Source organism: Apaloderma vittatum, unplaced genomic scaffold (assembly GCF_000703405.1).
Source record: "Apaloderma vittatum isolate BGI_N311 unplaced genomic scaffold, ASM70340v1 scaffold2442, whole genome shotgun sequence".
Taxonomy (NCBI): Eukaryota; Metazoa; Chordata; class Aves; order Trogoniformes; family Trogonidae; genus Apaloderma; species Apaloderma vittatum.
Genome location: NW_009705092.1, coordinates 96427 through 117246, shown reverse-complemented (window position 1 = coordinate 117246; position 20820 = coordinate 96427). Strand labels below are relative to the sequence as shown.

General features: G+C 40.6%; 1 protein-coding gene across 1 annotated transcript in view; it reads left to right on the top strand.

Annotated features, from left to right (window-relative positions):
• The first annotated feature begins 1020 nt into the window (after positions 1-1020).
• ADCY5 (adenylate cyclase 5) overlaps positions 1021-20820 on the top strand; it is an 89721-nt gene continuing 69921 nt past the window's right edge. Inside the window, exons 1-2 of the mRNA XM_009865253.1 lie at positions 1021-1233; positions 7146-7267. Coding sequence (XP_009863555.1) covers positions 1021-1233; positions 7146-7267 — 335 coding nt within the window. The remainder of the gene's footprint in view (positions 1234-7145; positions 7268-20820) is intronic.

Sequence of the window (20820 nt, the reverse complement as noted above, 5' to 3'; positions counted from 1 at the left end):
CTATGTTTTCAGGGAATGGACTGGTCTGGAAATTACAAAGGATGTATTCGGACTCACTAGGGAATAGACCAAAGATCTCTATTTTTAAGAACCTTGCAGTCCAAGCAGTCTTTCCTCTAGAGGAGACGCGAGGTGTCTCAAATAAGTTTGTCCTTGAAGAGAAATCCCGTACAGCTTGCGCAACTCTCAAAAAGTTATGCTGTGACTCACCTCTGTCAATGGAAATACTTACATGATGCCATCAGAGTCGATTTTGAATATTTTGCATGAACCAAATTCCACCAATAGGCATGGATTTCTTTTTTTTTTTTTCCTTTTTATTAAGATGTAGTTGGGAAACAAAAGATTGCAACAGTAGTTTTCAGCAAAAGTTATGTGATTGCTTACTTACAAAACATAACTCACATGGAAGCAGAAGAGTGATGTAGCTTTTCCTTCATGTTTGTCCAGTCCAAATATGCTTCAGACTTAACAACCCTTTCTGCAGTCATGTATGCAGACATGTAAAAAATGTATTTTTTTAATCTAGTAATGTAAAATTTTGAGTTGGAACTAGATTAGAAAAAAAAATTTAGTTGCTTTTAAACCTTATGAATACCAACATTTTCCCTTCAGTATTTTAAATACTACTTCAGAATAATGATTTAATGTATCTTTGATATGTTTTCAAGCCAAATGTGTAGGTACACAAACATGGACATATTTGTGTTCCTCTCAGATCTGTCTGCATGAGTCTTAACTGACAGAGCAATGATGCCTTTTTAGACAGATTTTTGACACAATAGTTCCAAAATACTGGGTTTCCAAAAGCAAGATTACAGAATTAACAGAGGAATTGTATTTTTTACCAGTGAAGTAATACACTGCATTAAGAACATATATTTGAGGCCATATGTGGAAGTGTTGTATTTTAAAGACTAGAGAGGTAAAACACACTGGATTTAAGAGCCTGAGATTTAAGTGTGGCTTGGATTAAGGAGTTGTGGAAGGGGCTGGATTCTGGCTGGTGCTTTGTTACTGATGGCAGGATCCCAAAGTATAACCAAGTATTTTTCTCTTTTTTTTTTCCTTCTTTTGTTGCAGCTGGTCTCCAATGTTCTCATCTTCTCCTGTACAAACATTGTAGGCGTGTGTACCCACTACCCAGCAGAAGTGTCCCAAAGACAGGCTTTCCAGGAGACGAGGGAATGCATACAAGCCAGGCTGCATTCTCAAAGGGAAAACCAACAGCAGGTAAGAACAATTGTGAGAAGAAATAAAATTGCTAAAGCAGAATTAGCATGCATATTGTTCCTGTAGGATGAGGTTTGCAGGGCTCTTGCTTCTTGACTAATCCAAGCAAGAACAGACTGATGGTAGAGGGCAGGATTTTTAAAGGTTTGAAAGAGAGTGCAGGGGAGTATTTCTTCCCTGATACCCTGATGGACTTCTCCACAAACATCAACAAATCCTGTGGTTTATGCTCTGCAGATTAAAATGACAAGTACATACAGAGTCTGCATAGTTTTTTTGCACCAGTCAATGAAGCCATGTGTTGAATGCAGATGCAACACACGGACTTCAGACTGACCCTCTTTGTAAGGTCAAAGTGTGGCATGTTTCTTGGCAAAGCTACTACCAACAAGTAGCTCTTAGACAAGTTTAGAAATGAAAGATAAAAGTTGGTCCACGGAACACACTGTCCCTTGATACCTTCAAAGTAGTTCATCTTCCTTCCTTTCCCCAAAGTTCCTACCAGCTTGCACATCTCTGTATACCTTAAAGGTCTCAAGTGAATTGTATTTGTTCAAAAAGTAAGATTTTTAACACCAAGTTTGATTATTTTTTTGCTGTGAAAAGACCTGTTGCTGCCAGCATCCAGCCTAGTCGTCAAGGGTACCAAATGTATCCGCCCCTGTAATTCATCCAGCGGTTCTCTTGCAATGAATCTCATGTGTCCTCAATATTAGATACAAAAGACCTTTGGAGGCAGCTTGACTCTTCCCTTGCTAACACACATCTCTGCATTGCAGTGCATCTTATAGTGGTCTGTCCAGTCCAGTTTGAAATGAGTCATGAAACGTTTCCTTGGAGGGTATCTCAGAGCTTGGTTGTGGATTTGGGAAAGAGGTCAGGGGAGTGAATCAATTGAAATGTCTTTGCAATAGTTTCATTTTCCCTCATGTCTCAGTCCACCCTGCATCTATGGATTTGTCTTTTGGCAGCATTTCAGGAGGTACTTCTGGCTGACACACTTGCTGATTAACCCTTACTGTGAAATAACGTGCACACATTCTTTATTTTGATAGCATATGTACGAAAACAAGATTCATGCTCAAGGCTGCTTTTTCCTGTGTAATGAATGTAGTCTCAGAAAGATTAAATGAGCAGCCATTCCTCCTTCCACAGCTCAAAATGGAGGAAAGGACTGAGCTAGAGGAGAGCCTCATTTTGCTTATTGATTACGGCCCTGTCCTCCCTGCTGAGAGACTGCCGTGGCAGCATGGCTCAGACTTGCTGTTCGGGATTCAGGAGCTTCCATGTCAGAAGCTGTTCATGAAAAAAGCCCTGACAAATACCTTAGCTTTATACCTTTTTCTTCTCTCCCTCCCCAGAAAATACTATAACCATACAGAAGAAAGCCAGGACATCAGAAAAACATGGATCAAAGGCAGTTACTTGGAAGTACCCTCTAGTATTTCCAGCAGTGACTGTGGGTCCTGGCAGCTGGGGACACCTAATAAGATTATTTGCTGCTACAGCCTGCACTGACATTGATCTCCAGGTCCAGTTCAGAAGCATCCCTATGCATAATGCACTGAGATAATACTGAGGTGACAGCAGACATAAATAAGGGCAGCTCAGCTTGTGTCTGTGAGAGGCAGTCTCCAAAGGGAAAGGGAAAGACAAGTGCACAGCCCCGTCCTGTTATCATTGCTTGCCTGTTTCTGGAGATCTGATGGTGTTCCTGTGTGCTGTCCTCTATTAAAGGCAAGGACATTATCTTCAGCAAAGGAGTGTGTATTTGCCTTTATTAAGCATCAACCGGCACCCAAAATTAGCAAGAAAGTAAGTAAAATTTCAGAATGCTTAGTGCAAAAGAGAGACTTCTTGTGATTTCATTATCTGAGATAACCTAGGTGTCGTGGGTTAGGGCTGGGCCGGCCTCTAACACGGACAGACGCTCTCCAACCCCCTCTTCCCCCCCCCAAATGGGAAGGAATAGGGAATGAAGCAGAGAGACTTTCGGGTTAGAGAAGAAAAAAAAAAACTACTACAGCTTTAATGAAACAATAATAATAGAAAATAATAGTGGAATGATAAAAGTAAAGAACTATATACAACTATAGATAATAGCCCGATATCAAACCCGACTCCCTCCCCCGAATAGCAATCACCACTGATGCTGCAGAGCAGGAGGCACTGGGGAAACCCCAGGCTCAGCGGCGGCGACAGGGAGATGGATACAGGGAGCTGGATTTGGGAACTCAGGATCCGGATCAAAAGCAGGAGGTCAGATGGAGTCCTCTCTGGACGCCGACCATTGCAGAAGAGGGCAAAGAAGGAGAAGAAACTCTCGTGATCACTCAATTTATTCTAAATATGACGTATATGGGATGGAATACTCTCGTTGGTCACCTGTCCTGTCTATTACCCCTCGGACATGCAACCTTTTACTTCCTTGTGACCCCCCTTTACTAGCCAGCACCCCCAGCGTGGCACACAAGAGCCAGCAGTGGCCTTGGTCACTGTAGGAATAAGTATAAGCAAGAGCCTGTCTGCATGCCAGTCCCAGGCAGTAACTGTAAACATCAGGTGTTATCACTGCTAGTGGCAAGCACTGTCTACAAAAACATGCTGCTAACTTCAGAAAGTGCAGCCTTTTAGAAGAAACTAAAACTGAAAAGTAAAAATCATTAAATAGGACTGGGTTTTAGCTCAAACCCAGGACACTAGGGCAGAGCTATAACAAGAATCACTGTTGCTTGTCGAGAATAAAACATTCATGGATGGGAAAAATAGGTACTCTTCACCATCTGTAATGGGCAAATACTTAAGATCTGAGTAAGAGATGCTTTACCAGGACTGCAGTTCCACCTCTAGTATTGCTTGTTGTTTGTCTCTGAAAAGCTGTTCTCTCCTATTCTTTCTCGTCTCTGCATCACTTAGCTTGTGGTGAAAAATCTAAGTTATTAAACCTGAGGACAAATATGTGGTCATAGAGTATTAAATATCTGTAGTGCTTTGAGGTCATCTTGGGAGAGTATGACATAAATAGTTAAAATTCCTATGTAGTACAGAGTCATCATAGAGATGTGTGTGCCCACGTATACATATATCTGTGTACATATGTAAACAGAGCAGATATGCATTGTACTCTTTCATCTATGCCTATTCTAGAGACTACTTCTCCTTGGAAGGCATTTGTTTAATGTATAATTCAGTGGAACTATACTTGCATCTTATTCTGAAGTGAGAATTATATACAAATTTGCTCTTGTTTTTTTTTTTTATCAGGTCAGAATGCTGTCTTGTTATACTTGTAAAACAGCAGTCCCAGTCACCTCACTGGTGCATAATAAGCGATTTTACAGTGAGGGCTGCAATACTTTTGAGTCATTATAGCAAAATGAAAATTGTACCCTAGTTGGAGACTATAATTTCTGTGTTCCATTTGAAATAAAATGTATGGATTTTGTTGTTTTGAAAGTCTTTTAACATGGCTTGTGCTTTACAAAGGCACTTGGTACCTCCTCCTCCTCCTCCTGTTAGCTTCAGAGGATGTTTTCGGTGATCATGGTGCTCCCAACAAAGAGAATATAGTGCCCAACTCTGTAATGCATCTCAACTTCCTGATTAGTTGCTGTGGGAAGGGATGTTGTGCTACATGCATTTGTTTCATTTGATAGGCCTATCTTATTCACCGATTGGTGAAGTTCAGAACAGTGTTAGTTCATCTCCTGCAGAGCTCAAGTGTCTTGAAAATATTGGTGATTTAATCTGGCAGCTGCCTATGGTGTAAGGAACAGTAGGGGTGGGGGCTCTCAAGCAAAAGTTGCCCAGAAATGTCTCTGAAAATCTCTTGGAGTACTCATTAGAGAATCTCAGTCCCCTGAATATGTCCCTATTTTGCAAGCAAGTTTAAAAAAAAAAAAAGACAAAAACATTCCTCCATACTTGTGCGCCTACAGGGAATGTTCCAAACTTGTGGGCGCCTCTGAACCTCCCAATAAGCTCCAAGTTATTTACAGGATGTGTAAAATCACATGTAAAATTGCAGCTTTCACACATTTGAGGTTGCCTATTATAATATGCAAATGACAACAGCGTATACACCAGTTACTCTGGAAAGCATACAAATGTGTTGTGCTTTTGCACTCCGGGAGTATGCCAAGAGCCGACAGAAGCCTGAGGACATGTACATGATTTGTCATTTTTTTAAAAAGAAAAAAAAAGGGGATTTGTAACTGTTAGCACCTGCAGTACTCTAGTAAAGGTGAGAGTACTTTAAAAAACAAATATCTTGTCAGGGCTGCTGCAATTTTGAGCAGAGGAGATAGAAAACCCTCTAACACATCTTCTGTGTTATTACTACATTTTCAGAGACTGGTGGCAAGAATCAATCTCTTTAAGGTACATATTGAAGGGGGGAAAAATGGAAATACTGGACAGTGCCACAGACTATGGAATGTCTCAGTGCATGCTGAGCACATTTCCAGTGAATTTATCTTCCTCTGGTTCCCCCAAAGTTCCTCTCTCCCATTAGAGGAAGAAATAAATGGGGAACTTTCAGTTAAAGCTAGGAATTAGAAGCCAGGAATGTTCCTATAACTGCAGTATGGGCAAGAGGTTTGGTGACGTGAGTAATTGGTACAGGATTGCTGACCCCTCTGAGTCAGGACTGCATTTGAGCCCTACTGTTCCCTGCGTTGTTGAGAATTAATGAGCTGTTAGATGAGGTTAGGGACCTTCGTTTATGCCACATTATGTCTGTGTCGTCAGGAAGGAAGGCCCTTTTCTTCCCTCTGCTCACTGCAGGTAAGGAAAAATAAAGACAAGAGTGGCACAAGCTTTTGGGGTTCTTCAGCTATTCCAGAGCACTGCCTGCGGGTTGGACTGCAGCGGAGCTGATCCGAAAGGAGATGCTCTTCACCTTCTCCAGTCAGAGCAAAAACTTCTTTTGAACTGTGTGGGATGTGAGTGGGGATAAAATAAAGGTCTGGGCAGAATTTCTCAGGTGTGATTCCCGAAATATACAAATGCATCCCTGGGGCAAATATTGCCTGCAGATTTAAACTCTGTAGCTTCTGTATGAAATTGCCACCAAATCTAGAGTAACAACAACAGGCTTTTGTGTGAGTTTTTAGGAAAATTACCAGAAAGCCGTCATTTTGTCATGTAACTAATTTTTGCCTAGCGTGCAAAACTGTATACAGAACAGCTTACAAAGTAATGTTATGAAAAGTCACACTAAAACTATTATCGATAAATAAAAGTGCCAGGTGAGGGTGGAGAGCTGGGAATTGTTGATGACAGAGGCGATTATTGAAAACACTATTGTAGGTGATTGAGTGGGTTTACAGGTCTTAATGCAACTGGGCACTAGTAGTGGTTTTGATTGTAGAAGTATGATACTGCATTGTAGAGTTGGCCTAGCTTTTCATGCTTTTTAGCTGCAAAGAACAGGTTTGTGCTTGTTTAGATGATTGGATAAGAAAGGAAGGAATTCTGAATCGCCAAGGGTGTTGAGGTATCAGCCCTCTGGTGTTAAGTGAAAGGGAGCTTCGTGGTGGTGTGGAAAGGCTGTGTGGGAGGTCAGACAGTATCGTTTATCGGAATCCTTTCAAGAATGGTGCATGGACACTTTTTGAGTTGCATGGCTCTTTCATTTGCAGGAATTGGCAACCATGAATCACAAGCCCAGTGCAGCTGGGATGAAACATCATATTTTTTCTTCTAAAATCATTGAAAGTCTTATTGTGGGGTTGGGACAGAATTGCGTATGACTTGTTAAGGGATGAGCTGCTGAGTTTATGGAGACCATTTCACTTGGTTGTACTCATCTCTCACCAAACTGATGACTCATTTCTCCCCAGTAAGGAACAAAGTGTGTTTGTTAACTGGGCAGCAGGTATTTTAATTGGTTCATCTGTCTGACTCCACAGGAGCGTCTCCTGCTCTCTGTACTTCCTCGACATGTTGCCATGGAGATGAAAGCTGACATTAATGCCAAACAGGAAGATATGATGTTTCATAAGATCTACATCCAGAAGCATGACAATGTCAGGTAAGAACAACAGCCCATCTCCCAGCTGCTGGGGAGGACGGATCTTCTCAGTGCGTGGCAGTTAACACCCAGGGACGAAGATGACAGTGACACATAATCCAAAGTAAATGCAAAGACTCTCAAGTGTCAAGAGTTGACTTTTGACAGTTTGTTTATATATTGGGAGGAGTATTGCCCCATTCCTGCAACATCTTCCTTTGAGAAGAGACTTAAACTGATACCTTTCCTTAGATTATTTTTCCCCCCTTCCTTTCCTGGAGTGAGTCTCAGTAGTTTTGAGAAGGTGGTGTATTTGGATTAGTTATTTTTTGGAGTTACAAGCACTCTTCTGATAAGCCACGATGGCATGCAAGTTCAAGATTGGTAACACTTTCCATGGGGTGAATTGTAGAGCCCAGCTCAAGTTAAGATCACCTGGAGTGTTCTCTGCCAGTGCTGAATTACAAGCAGGAGGTCCATTAGTGACAGCCCTTGACACCTGCTCAGTCACCCAGCAATATGTTGCTTCTTGGTCTACCTGGGTGAGCAGGAGAAATTGATAGTCAATCTCTGACAGGTCATGCAAAATCAAACCCAGTCCTTGTTGTTGGGGTAGTCCAGCCCCATGAGCTTCTGAACATCACCAGGGAAGAGTCAATGAGGTAGTACTTGAGTTGCTTAATATCTTTATGGGCCTACAGTTACAAAGTTTGGTTTAACTTAATTGTGATGCATTTTACTTCTGCTGTTGTACCTGATCTCTTTGGGGATCACTTATGTTTCTGCTAAGCCAGGTCCTGGAACTGTGTAACAGCTCTGTCAGTCTATAAATACTTCTGCTGAGACACAGGCACCAGGGACAGAGAGCTTCCTTTGTTCACCTCTCCATCTCCCCTTCCAATAGGAGTTTTTCCTGTACATCGCTTGCATAGCTTTCTCTCCTATGTAGCTTTAAGTATGTTAGTGGCTTATATTTTCTCATACTTGGTGCTCAGCAAATAAAAGGGGATTTCTTACATCTCTAATACGCTGCACGCTGTAAAATCTCCAACAGTTGATGTGCTGAAGTTCGCATAAAATTCTGAAGCATTTGAAGACTTTTCCTAGGCGTTGAGGTTAGCAAAAAGAGGTAATGTGCAAGCAGAAATTGGGAGGAGGTTGCTCACTGTTGAATGTAGAGACTGATACAAAAGTCACTGAAATCAGGGCAAGTCTGTGTGCTTGCTTTGATGGAGTTCAGTTCAGCCCTACATATTATTGGCTTAGGCTCAGTAAACAGATAAAGTTCCATATATACTGAAGATAAAACATCATCAGATATCAAAGACAGTATCGGTTCAGTGATGAAAAATAAATAATATACATATGGTGATAAGGAGAGGGGAAGAGGCCACACAGAGTGCTCTCAGCAGAGTATGTGCTACAGTAGATTAGATGAGGTTTTGTGTCCTTACATTTAGTTTTTCCGTAACGGCATGGAGCTTGTTCAAAAAGGTGTGTAAATTTCTTGTGATAGATGCCACTTGTGAATTTTCTTAATAGAGAAATTGCTTTTTTCCAGTACTCTAAGGTCAACTTCACATTTAAACAGAATGCAATTCTTTTCACATCAATTTCCATATGTCCTTACTGGCAGGTTTGAAAGTTGTTCAGTACAGTCAGATCTTAGCAAGGGTGATTATCTCTTCAGCATGATACTTATTTGAAATTTTACCTGTATCACTAAATAAAGAAAAACTAAATAAGCAAAAATAAACTAAATTTTCAAATGAATGATTTTGATTGGAAAAAACAGCCCAAAGATAAGGGCCGATATGGAGCTGTGAAGATCTCAAACGATACAACAAAAAATAACACATAACCCAAAGTATAGAAAGAGAAACCAGCTTGCTATGATTTTCAGTTGTGACTGTGAAGTAACATGAAAGGTGAAACATGTATACAAAAATGAGTATATGCACCAATCAGTTCCTTGGACTGTCTTGAAGAATAGCTAAGAGGAAGCTTGCAAATGTTTTATTTTTACATCTTGCTTCCGTAATGGATTATCTTCTGCAGCCTAAAAGTAATTTTAACTTTGTTCCTCTTGGTGCTGAGTGTTTAAGAATCAAGCTCTTGCAGTTACTGACTGTCTCCAGTGCAAAGGGAGGCTGAGGTCTCAAAAGATCTTGCAAGGGGAAACAATTTAAATGATATCTTCCTCAAATATAGACTTTCTTGTCTGTGTCTACAAGGTCCTAAAACAAAGCCCACTGAGATCATGAAAAAGGCTGGAAGAGGGAAATAAGGAATAGGAATAAAATAGTATATGTACTGAGAGCAAATAGAAGGTAGCTTAGGAACATCTCATTTTCATGTACTTTAGGGAAATGAATAACTAAGTACGAATATTGAAAAAAGGAAACATGATTTGGAACAAATGACTCATTTCACGCTAGGAGTTCAGCCTAGAGCCTTTGCTCTTGCCTGGGTGCACTGAAACCACCTCAAGTGGGTATGGCTGCAGATGATTTTGAAGCATTTACGTGCACACAGAAGCACACTGGTGGTAGGGGGTAGCATCTCAATGATGTGGATTAATGAATTGGCTGAATAAAAGCAAGATGCTCTGTACCTTTCATGGGGAAATGCTCAAGGGAAAGCTTTTGTGATGTGAGTGCACTGAGCAATTTTGTTTTGTTTTTGTCACTCTTCAAGAATGGCACAAGATCTAGGTTTTTATGAGCTAAAGGTTATTGTGTCAAGGCAATAGAGAAGTATGTGAAGTCAGTGCAAGGGTGCTGTGCCCAGCCATTGAATCTGGCTTCCTGTTGATGATTTATGGCCAGGAGCATTTCCGTCGCAGTTCGTAGAAGTGGGAAGGTCTCTGTGTCTGCACAGAGGTGCAGGTTTCCCTCCTCCATCAGCTGTATCCAGCGATTCTCTTCTCCCGCTCTCCCCGATTAGTTAAAAAGGCGAACTGTAAATGAAAGTATAATGGATGCGAATTTTCATTAGCCATTGACTTACAAGTTTGACTGCTATTGTGGTGCCTGGAGCCTGAGATATTCACCTCTACTGGATCTTCAGGGTGAGGTTGCTCACTGATTTCACAGTCGTTGTGGAAATGATGAGCCTCACTGACACTGAAGGTTTCCATCCAGCCAGGTTTAACTTTGACCCTTTGAGCTTGGGAGGCACAGAAGCAAGCAGAGCCTATTGCACTTTGCCTGGTTTGACATTTTATGCAGGAGAAGTGGTTTACTAAACTCTGTTCCACAAAGATTAAATATTCTAATTTTCAGGGATGATTGGGTCTGGGCTTTTGGGACCGTCTCTAATTTTAATTAAAAAACAAACCCAAACGACTCTACCAGCAGAAGATGTTACTCTGAAATTATGTAAAATTACTGTCTGTTTTGGTTTTGTTTATTTTCCTGTTCTAGAATGAGAAGTCTTTAAATGACCAGTTCTGCTGTGATATGCTTAGTTTCAGATACTAGGTTACATGCTTCTTTTTTTGTTTTATGAAAAGGATTGCATGCTACTTTTTTCTTTCTTTCTTTTTTCTTTCTTTTTCTTTAAGAAAAAAAAGTCATTTTAAAACCTATGTAGAAAAGACATCTTGCTCAGGTGCCAGTAGTAGATCTGTAAAACACATCCATATCCATGGTGGTTCTGCCATGATATTGCTTACTCTTAGAGGGTGGGCTATGTCTCTTGGGGAAAAATGATGTTTTTAGGCAAAATACAGTGGTCTTTCTGACCTGAATGGGTAAAAGCAAATCTTTTTAGAGTCTTATCAGGACTTCCTGTGAATGAGTTCATAATCTCCTGCTTATTGTTATGGAAAGTAAAGTTTGGAGACTAATTTATCCACAATGAAAATATAATTTCCTGTCAATTTTTGGCAGCAGAATTTTTTTCAGGATTATGTTCTTCTGAAGTATTTAGGATGGTGATGAAACTAAGATGCAGAGGTTTGGGGTTAATATGCTCTTTTTTCATGCAAATGAACAGAACCTTTTAACAGAGGAGGAAACCCTTTCTCTTCCGGATTTATTGAATGAGAAGGAACTTTGACAAATCCAGAACCTCAGAGCGTGATTTGACCTTTCCCACATACGTGTGTGTTAAATATAAAGTCTATTGTCAAATGCAATCAGGAAAGGAGTTCCCAAGACTATGCAAGTAATTTTAGGTAAACAGCAAGGTTAATTATGTAACTAAATCGGTTCATGTTATCATGAATGAGATTGTGTCTGATAGATATACCCTAAAATACGCATAGATAATATTGTTTATCTATCATGCTTCCTAGGCAGAATTTTAAATGTTTTACATCACTATTTCTATTTATAGTATCTCACTGAAGTGATAGTGGCTTTAATGTTATCTAGGTTTGGCCAAAGTTAGTAATCTCTGTGCTATAAAAGGAAGTTTGAAGTCCTCTCTGAAGGGATAAAGGTTGGCTTTGTCATTGAAATTCCTTTGATGAACTGTTTCAAGAAGCTTATTTTAGGGCTAGCATCCAAGCGCAGTGAAAGTGACAGTTTCCTCTCTTCTCCCCTTCACATAATTCTTATGAATCATGTACTCAACAACATTAACCTGATCTCAGAGTTTTTTTAAACATCCCGACAACTTGAACTAAACCATTTGCAGAAATGAAACAGTCCACTTGTTTTCAACTTTGTAAACAAAAACTGGTTTAAACTAGTTCTCTTGTTTAATTACATTCTAACACCAAAAACTCTTCTCTTAAAAATGACCAAATAGCTGCACTTTGGCTGAGTGTCAGGATATTGAGACTGGCCATGTCCACTTAACCCCTTTGCCTTATAGGCGTTGCGATGCCTGATTAGTTGCTTATGAAAGACGTTACATTCTTAGATTGCAGGGTGCTATGTAATTGTGTGCTATGAACTTTATTTCAACTAAGCAAACATCTTTTTCCTCCCTGCTCCCACTGTCTTCTCACATAGGACATCTAGTCTTATTTTTACTTGGCGTTAAAGGACTTCTCAGTCCAACTACAAGCTGAGCACTGACGGCAGCTAGCAGGAAGGTTCACTGGACCTATTAGTGCCATGGCTCGCCAAAGCAATGTGCTGCTTAGTGGTGTATTCTTGTTGGTGCATATAGGCATGAAGCTGTTTTTTCTAGCTTGGTAAAAGCGCCTTTTGAAATGCTAAATGGCTTCAAAATAAGGCGTATCCTACCAAGCCCAGGTCAGATAGTGGTGGCCTTTGGAAGTAGTTACACCAATGGGCTGGTTTTGTTCAGGAGCTCAGTTCTGCTCTCAATCATGAGAGGCTATTGAAGCTAAGCAGAAACCAGTTTAATTTTACCATTATTTGGTGAATAAAACTACAGTATGATGTGTATAAATTTCTGACAGCTCTGTGAATGTTTTCAAAGATTCCCCAAATCTCTCATCCCAGCTGCTTTAATGTCTATGGAAGGCCTCATTGCCAGGAAAGAGCAAGAGCAGTAACTCTTTTTAATATTTGCTATATAGTCCATCTTACTCCTTGTCTTCTCTCTTTTTTGGGGGAAGCAGAATGGAAATTGGTGATTTCTGTTTGAAGATAAGGAAGAGCAGCATTAAGCAGGAGGAAGCCCAAGAGCAGGTTTTATTCATGTTTTACTTCCTGGTACTGCTTTCCCCATCAGACTGTGAACTTCGATCTCCTCCCGGAATGTGTTCATGGATTGGTTGATTGTTTCTCATCATCATGTCTCAGCAAGACCTCTACTGCCTTTTCTTCATTCGAGGCATATGCCCACAAGCATATTTTTGCAGGTTATTTTTGCAAGTAGGTGGGAGGAAACTGTGTGGGTTTCACGTGGGTTTGGGGGCTGCCTGCATTTAATTGCCAAAACTTTTGGTTGAGAAAAGTGAGTAGGAGGGAAAAGATCAGCCTTCCCACACCTTTCCCCAAATGACAGCAGTGAATTTTACCTGCATTGGAACTCTTCTGTTTCCCTGTCAAAAGCCGGCTCCTGGGAACCTCACCTGTGCCTGCCTGTTAGCAGTAATTTTTAGAACATGTAGAATTAGGTTTCATCCATGGGTGAAGATGAATTACTTTGCTCTTACTGCTACTAGTCACTTAACTCTTCCTAGCCAATTCATTGGTTTTGAGATGAAAAATCAGTGTCTTTTGGAGAAAGGCATTCAAGCTAAAATCCATGTGTAAAGGAATTTGCTTATTTTGCAGACACTGTTACACCCAAACGTGACATCAAAGCTGTGCAATAAGCCTGGCCGTTAATATTAAAGGAGGTTTTTCAACCCAGACTCTCTCTTCAAATACATATGTGTCAATGGTTCAGTCTTGAAAAGTTTTAAGCCAAATAATAGAGCAGGTTTGTATATATTATCAAATCTACCTCTTTGTGCATATGCACAGCACCCTTTAAGAAGAACAGATACGTGCTAACTTGTCATCTGGCCCATTTCTTTTTGAACTGGGAATATATTGTGATCTTGGTCTCTACTGGGAACTCCTGGTGTCTTCAGGGGCCCGAGAGCACCTTGTGCCCTCCGAAGAACAAACCAGATGAATAGCTGGCTGCCAGGCACCCCACTGGATGCATTACTTAAACACGTGTGTTGTAATAAAGATAACAACCCAAAAGCACAGCGTGCTGGGTGACTGCAGATCCTCAGCCACCAGCAAGCCGTCAGCAATTAGGAAGGTCCTGTGATGTATTATTCACACCCTGCTATTCTGAGTTTACACAAGGGTCTGTGAAGTTCACAGGGTGATGGATTGAAGAGTGTTAGATGTTTTAATGATGAAATACTGTGAATAGTAATTTGGAGAGAATTATGAAGGTGCCTGCAGAAGTTTACAGAGCAGTATTTTAGCTCATCAAGGTTATTTGGATTCTCCTATTTCTCCAATAGTACCAAAAGTGAATTAATTCTTTAAAAAATGTAAATCTATCTGCTGATTGGCCTGATAGTAAAATGAAATGTATCAAACTTACAGTAAAAAAGAATAAAATGCATCAAATTGTACTTATTAAACTCATCTACACTCAGTCTTCTCTGTTCTGGGATAACCTTGGCAAGAAAAATTGAGTCTTCATTGACCAAAACTTTAGTTTTATGAAGACTTGCTTGTACAGACTTGCTTTCCTTTTGTAAAGACTTGGTTAAAGTTCGGTTAATGAACTACTTTGTCATGTAGTTAACATGCAAAGTGGTTTTAAGAACATTGAGTTTATATAACATTAGAAGAGGTTCTTGTTAAAATCATCCTACCTTTTTTATTCCTCCTTAGACTATAATGACTGAAAAACAAAAGTCACTTAAACTTTTTATTCTGTAATGCACTGAACTTTGCAAAACTATTTAAAGCCCTTTTAAAAGAAGCTGTGAAACAGAGGCACAGTTTTGAATGGGGATGGATTAACTTCTCTTGTCTTATACTATATTTATACCCCTCAACAATTGTTGCTAATTTGTACATCTGTTTTGACACTGGGTAGATGATGAACAAGAGACAAAAGCAGGAACCAATTAATGGAGAAGAGTTCTCAAGTGGTCTGGTATCCTGTGACTCTAAGTTGATGCATTGCTTACTTGAGTCTATGTCTTCCAGTAACTGAAAGTCATAGTGTATTTTTTTAACCTCCTCTTTTTTATTAATTTTGCTTGATCGTAAGTGGTTAAAAAGGTAGGGAGAGACTGATACTGATGGTGCAGACTGCATAGTTCCATAGGTGGTGTTTCTGTAAGAATCCAGGCTAAGAGCAGGTTGCTTCGGAAGCAGAGCTAACAGAAACAAGAAGCAACAGAGCACCGCACAAAACAAAAAAGGATGCAAAAGACCAAAGTGATTAAATGAATTTCAGTATGCGTGTTGGCAGGACATTGGCCTTGTGGAATGTTAGAGATGCTGGTTTTTAGGCAGTCGAGATTTTTCTGTATCCATTTGGGTTTCTGTTACGAAGGCCTAGCAAGGTGGACACAGTTTTAAATGGTGGGAATAAGGCTTTGTAAGACCATGTAGACTTGGAATTTTTCAGATACATTTCACAAATTGGAAGGAAGTCTATGTGTGATATACTTTAAAAAGCAAGAGAATGTAGGCATTATCTTCACTGGTGCCATGGCCAGCAGGATTCTTTGTCTGTGGTTGCTGTATGTATGTTTGGCAAATATCTGAGGCTCTCAAAGGCCTTGAGAAATTAAGGAAGTTCTTGACCAGTAACTATGTCCCTATTTGAGTCAAACTCCTAAATGAACCCCTCAGATATAATACCATAACCCTCATTAAGGGTTGAAACCAGCTCCCTCAACTCCAGTTCTACAGAGTTGCCCCCCAAGCCCAAAAACCTAGTGCAGTGGGCACTCGTGAATGTTAGATCTGTGTGGCTATCAGCAAATTACTCTCTCCTAGACTCCTGTTGCAGACATCTCCCCAGTAAGTGGCACACAGAAGGCTGGATGACTATGGCTTTGTTTAGTTGTCAGATCATCTGTAAATGCCTGTATGTCCCCATCAGTAGCTGGGCAGACCATCTGGAATCACAACTTGCCCTCTCACATGAAGAGGAAGGTTGAATGTTTGAGATGGGGGGAATTTTTCCAGCATAGCAGTGACAGTCAGCTCATTTTTTTGGTGTTTTTTTCTTGGTAGTGGTTTGGGTGTTGTCATTTTTTTAACTTTAAGCATGATTCTTTGCAGAGTCTGGTAGTACACTGGCTCCATTTCTTGCTTATTGTGGGGAATGTGCTGCTAATTGGAGGTTACTAGGACAACCCTCCTTCTTCTGACAACTGCTTAATTTCTGTTATCTCCAAGACCTGGCAGACCCATAGAGCTGAACACAGTAGCAATTTGAAGAGATGCTTTGTAACATCCTGAATTTTGAAGGAGATGAGAGATCTGTGTCGCAGGGCTGATGGGATATTTGTGGGTTGGGGAGGTAGACAAAAAGACCAAAAAACCTTGGAAAGCAAGGAGCAAATTTAGGAATTATTAGTAATGACTGGAGGAAAGAGGGTTAGAGAATGGAAAAGAGATGCATACAGTTTTAAGTAGTGGACGGTTATGTGCTACAGCAGTTCTGGTGGAAAGCCTCCAGTCTTGGGAGCTTGCACATCAATGCACTGCTGCTTCTGCCATGGCTGTTTCCAAAGAATGAGCTAATAAGAATCAATTTGTAGAACAAAGCAAACAAAACTTTGGCTTCTGCTTAGGGGAACTTGTGCAATTCTAGTTACAGATCAGGCTTCAACAGAAGCCAAAAGCTGATCCATAAAAGTATAATTATTCTGTTTCATTTGGAACCTTTTGTTCTGGATTGCATTCAGAACTACTGTAAGCCCCTTTGTGAGATTCTTTTTCTTTCCAGGCAGGAGAAAAAGAGGCCTTTTGATTTAATAGTTGTATTTTGTTTCAATTAGAAAGGACAAAAACCCCATGCTCTCCATGTCTTTCTTTTTTAAGAATCTTCCCTTCTACTGAGTAGTGGTCAGCAGGTCACAGTTTAGGATGACAGGTCTAACACAAAATTATGTTACAGAGCGTAAATGGTAAGTGATATTCTCTTTTTAAGATCCAGTACTCTTTGTGATTTTTCAGCTGCAAACTGAATAAAATTTTGTCATTAAAATTGAAAGTGATTGCAAATTTCTTCCAAAGCCTAGAAAACTTGGAATTGCAGATATGACGTAATTGCCTTTTCCTTGGAAGTATGTAAAGGTGGAGGGACTAAGCTGAAAATGGTATCTTCTCTGAAAGCTTAAAAACAACTGAAAAGAAGAGAAAATAGTGTTGGGGAACTACTGGATAAACCTAAAGCTGTGCTTAAGGATGAAATGTGTGATTTAGGGGGGAACTCTGATTCTAAGAACATCATAGAAAGGTAAAAATAATTGTTCATCTACTATAAAATGGCATGTCTGCTGAAAATCACCCAAGGCTAGACTTCTGTAATGCAGAAGCCCAATATATAGACTTCATTAGAATTTATTATGTCAGTATATTTCCCTTAAATACATGCATTTGCTGGCTTGCTTAAGTATCTCCTATGTATTCTTTCATCTCCTTTAGGTTACTTTTCCTGCAGATTCAAGGATCATTTCTAGTGGAAGATCCTAAAAGCTGTATTTTGCTGGTCATGTCCCGCAGTTTTTTATTTTTCTGTTATGTATATTAGACACAGCACTTATTGTATTACTAATAACTGAAGAAATTTCAAGTCATCTTGCTGGATAATGGACACTGCCTAGAAACGTCTCCTTGCATTCTTAGTGCCTTACACTCACAAACTCTTGTCTAAGTATCCACTGATACCAGTCGAGCCCACAGCGGGTGGTTAGAGCTGGGGAATGGAGAGGCTGAGACTGACGGTGATTTCTTTAATTTGGCTTGGTAGTGAGGCTGATTAGAGCTCAGAAATGCCTGGCTCCCATTACAGAACCATCCTAACAACTCAATCTTGAAGGCGCTGCCCTGCCTGCTCTGCAGAGGGCTCGAGCAGAAGGAAGGAGCAGGGAGGGTGCACAAACACACGCGCTCTTTGTGCTGGAGGCTTCTCATGACTGCTGGCTCTATCTGCAGGGGGAATTAACACTACGTTTTGGTCAGGCTGGCACACCAAACGGGCATCTTTCTGTTCCTCACTGAAATGAAAACCCAGAGGAATTAATTAATTCAGTTGACATTTCCAGGTGGCAGAGTGTACAATACAGAGGTAGTGAAGATCTGAAGACACACGAATGACGAGGCATGCCGTGCTCACCCAGGAGCGGAGAGGCTTGACCCACATGCTGGTGGAGGTTATCTGGATTTGAGTTTCCCATGTGCCAGAGGGCATTTGAGGTCACATCTCCTAAGAGAGGCACTAACCAAAGAAGGCATCCTCATTCTCTTTTGTCAACTATGTCTCGGGTTTTTTTATATAAAAGAATCAAACCCTGGAGCAGCAGCTTGAATCCCTCTGTCCCATGTCACCGAGCGTGCCATAATCAGAGGGCAGAGCAGGGCGCTTGCTGTCTCTGGCTCTAATTATTCTGAGTATTTTGTATGTAATGAGCAGCCACAGCAGAAGATCCTGAGGGCACCTCTGTTCCCTGTCCAAAATAGCCCATTGTCCAGTTTGGACTGCATTCAGACAGAGGAAAGATCGGATCCATGTTTTCTCACTTCTCAGGTGAAGAGTCTTAAGAGACAGTTTCTTTGCTTGCATTCTCACTCCGTTTACTTGAATACAGCAGGCATTTGCAGAATACTAAGGAATCAAGGATACAAATTCCTGTGTACATTTCTGTTCCTTATAGATGTGCCAGTCTGTTGTGATTGGCCAGTGGTATTTTAGCTGGCAGGAATATAGGCTCCCGGCTAAGATTTGGCTATAGTCATGTAGCAGGCAGTGCGGATGTGGTGGGGATGTTCTTTAATGCTGGACACGTATCCTTTCTTATTGTAGCTGCTGACTTAGTCTGAACCCTGTCTGTAGTTCTTAATTAAAAAAAAACTCAAACAAACAAAAACTAAGCAAACAAACAAAAATAAAAACAAAACACCAAACCCTGATCAGGTATTCCTGTAAGATGCTATCATGAGGCTCAAACTGAAGTGAAAAATTATATACTGAGTTTTCTAGCCTCAGTTGTCCTTGATTAACCACAGTATGTCCGAAGTGATTAGAGGGGCAGAGGCCAGTGGGATCCTGGAGATTATTCGCTTTTGCCTTTGACTGCCATTGACTTTTTTTCTGGTTCTGTTTGCAAGGATTCTGGTGACAGCAGGATTTTTTTTTTTCAGTTGCATAAGGACTGAGAAAACAGTATCTGTCTGACTCTTCCACAGTGAATGGCTTTCAAGTTAAGCCATGGCTGCAGTTATTGTGCTCTAGCTGTGACACTATAAATAAAGTTATTAACAGCAATATGTAAATGGGTTTCTATTTTTGTTCCCTGTATTGTTTGCAAAATCTAGGGCAGTTATTCAGTAAGAATCATCTGCTATTTAGCACTGAGCCTACCAGCATTTGATGCTGTGTGGGCTGCTGCGCTTTTTTCTCCCCCTTTCTTTCTTTATTTGCACTGGCTTTTAGAATCCAACTCCTTTCGAAGTTTGTTTATTGTGGTATATAAGAAATCGAGTACTAAGCATTTTCAGGCTTCCGGAGAGTGGTTAGGTACTTAAGAATAGAGAATCGTCTCTTGATATCAGAACTACAGGAGCATTAAAAGCAGCTACACAAACATCAAACACCGCAGCTGCTATTTGCCTTAATGCGCATCTTACAGATTCCGGTTTTTTCAAAGATCTTTACGGTTTGTGTTTTGTTTGCGTGCTCCGTTCCCTTCCGCTCCCCTCTCCATCGCTCCGGATCTGTCTGACAGCCTCGGGCCCCATTCCCACTGGAAGCTTGTACCGCGTTAATTCGTGCAGCTACAGTACAGCCCCCCGAGGGAGAGCATGGGTACGTAGCTTTAGAAACACTTTACTACGGTCATGGCTACTACTATCTGGAAGAGCAAATTATTCTAATCTAAGGTGTCTGCCTAGAAACCTGAATGCGCCTGTGCTAGGGACAGGAGCTGTGTTGCTGTTAACATATACATTCTATGGGATGTTTCGCATAAGGCAGTTTGTCCAAATTTCTTCCTGCTCCACAAGTGAATGTAGCTCTGGCTTCCCCGAATCCCCTATGGGGAAAGTCCCAACCTCCTTGTCCTGTGACTCAGTAGCCGTGATTTTATTGCCAGCCATTTTAGCCGTCAGACGGGCATGTGTCCTCCATGGGACCTTAATTCCATTTCATGCGGCTTTGTGAAAGGCCACTGTAACATCGGAACGCCAGCAGGCTGTGTCTCCAGTTTCACTGCTTGCTTGAAGGAGTGGGTAGTGTTAGGGTGCATATATAAAAGCCGAATATACAGAAGTGTTTTGAAGTTGTGACACTTGCTGTTCTGAACTGAACTGAACTTGTCTTTTAAAATGCCAGGCACTGTATTTCCGTTTTTTTTGTTTTGATCTTCAAGCCAGAACTGCTGCTACTGTAGTGGCATAAAAAGTAAGCAGAAATCAGCTATACTGGTTTTGCATAAATGTAGAAAGATGTAACACAGTAACTTTTCTCTTATTTTTGTGGTGTGAGACACATTACCATAATACATCTTTTAAGTGGTCTCTAAGGTGATGTTCTATGCTATAGAAAAGATCTGGTCAGACTCTGTTGATTTTATTGATATTAGTTCCCTGGTAAACTAATAACTGTTTACAGGAACTTCATTTGGAGATGATATTTTGAGAATATTGAGAGTAGCAAGCAAATGGCTTAGTGAAATATCTCAATGCATTAACACAGAAATTAAATTTTCCAATGGAAAATAAAAGAGAAAAGTAATTTCTTTCTACACAGATGTATTATTCTGATGGTGACAATTACAGTAATTCTCTTGAAATCAAGTTAAAATGATATGCCTGCTTCATTATGAAAAGAAACCACTGATTGCAAAAATCAGGAGAGATTCAGTGGGAAGTTAAAAAGAATTACGTATGCAGTGGGCAGACCTGCCTCACCACACTCGCTGCTCCAGTATCTTTGGGGCAGCGGGC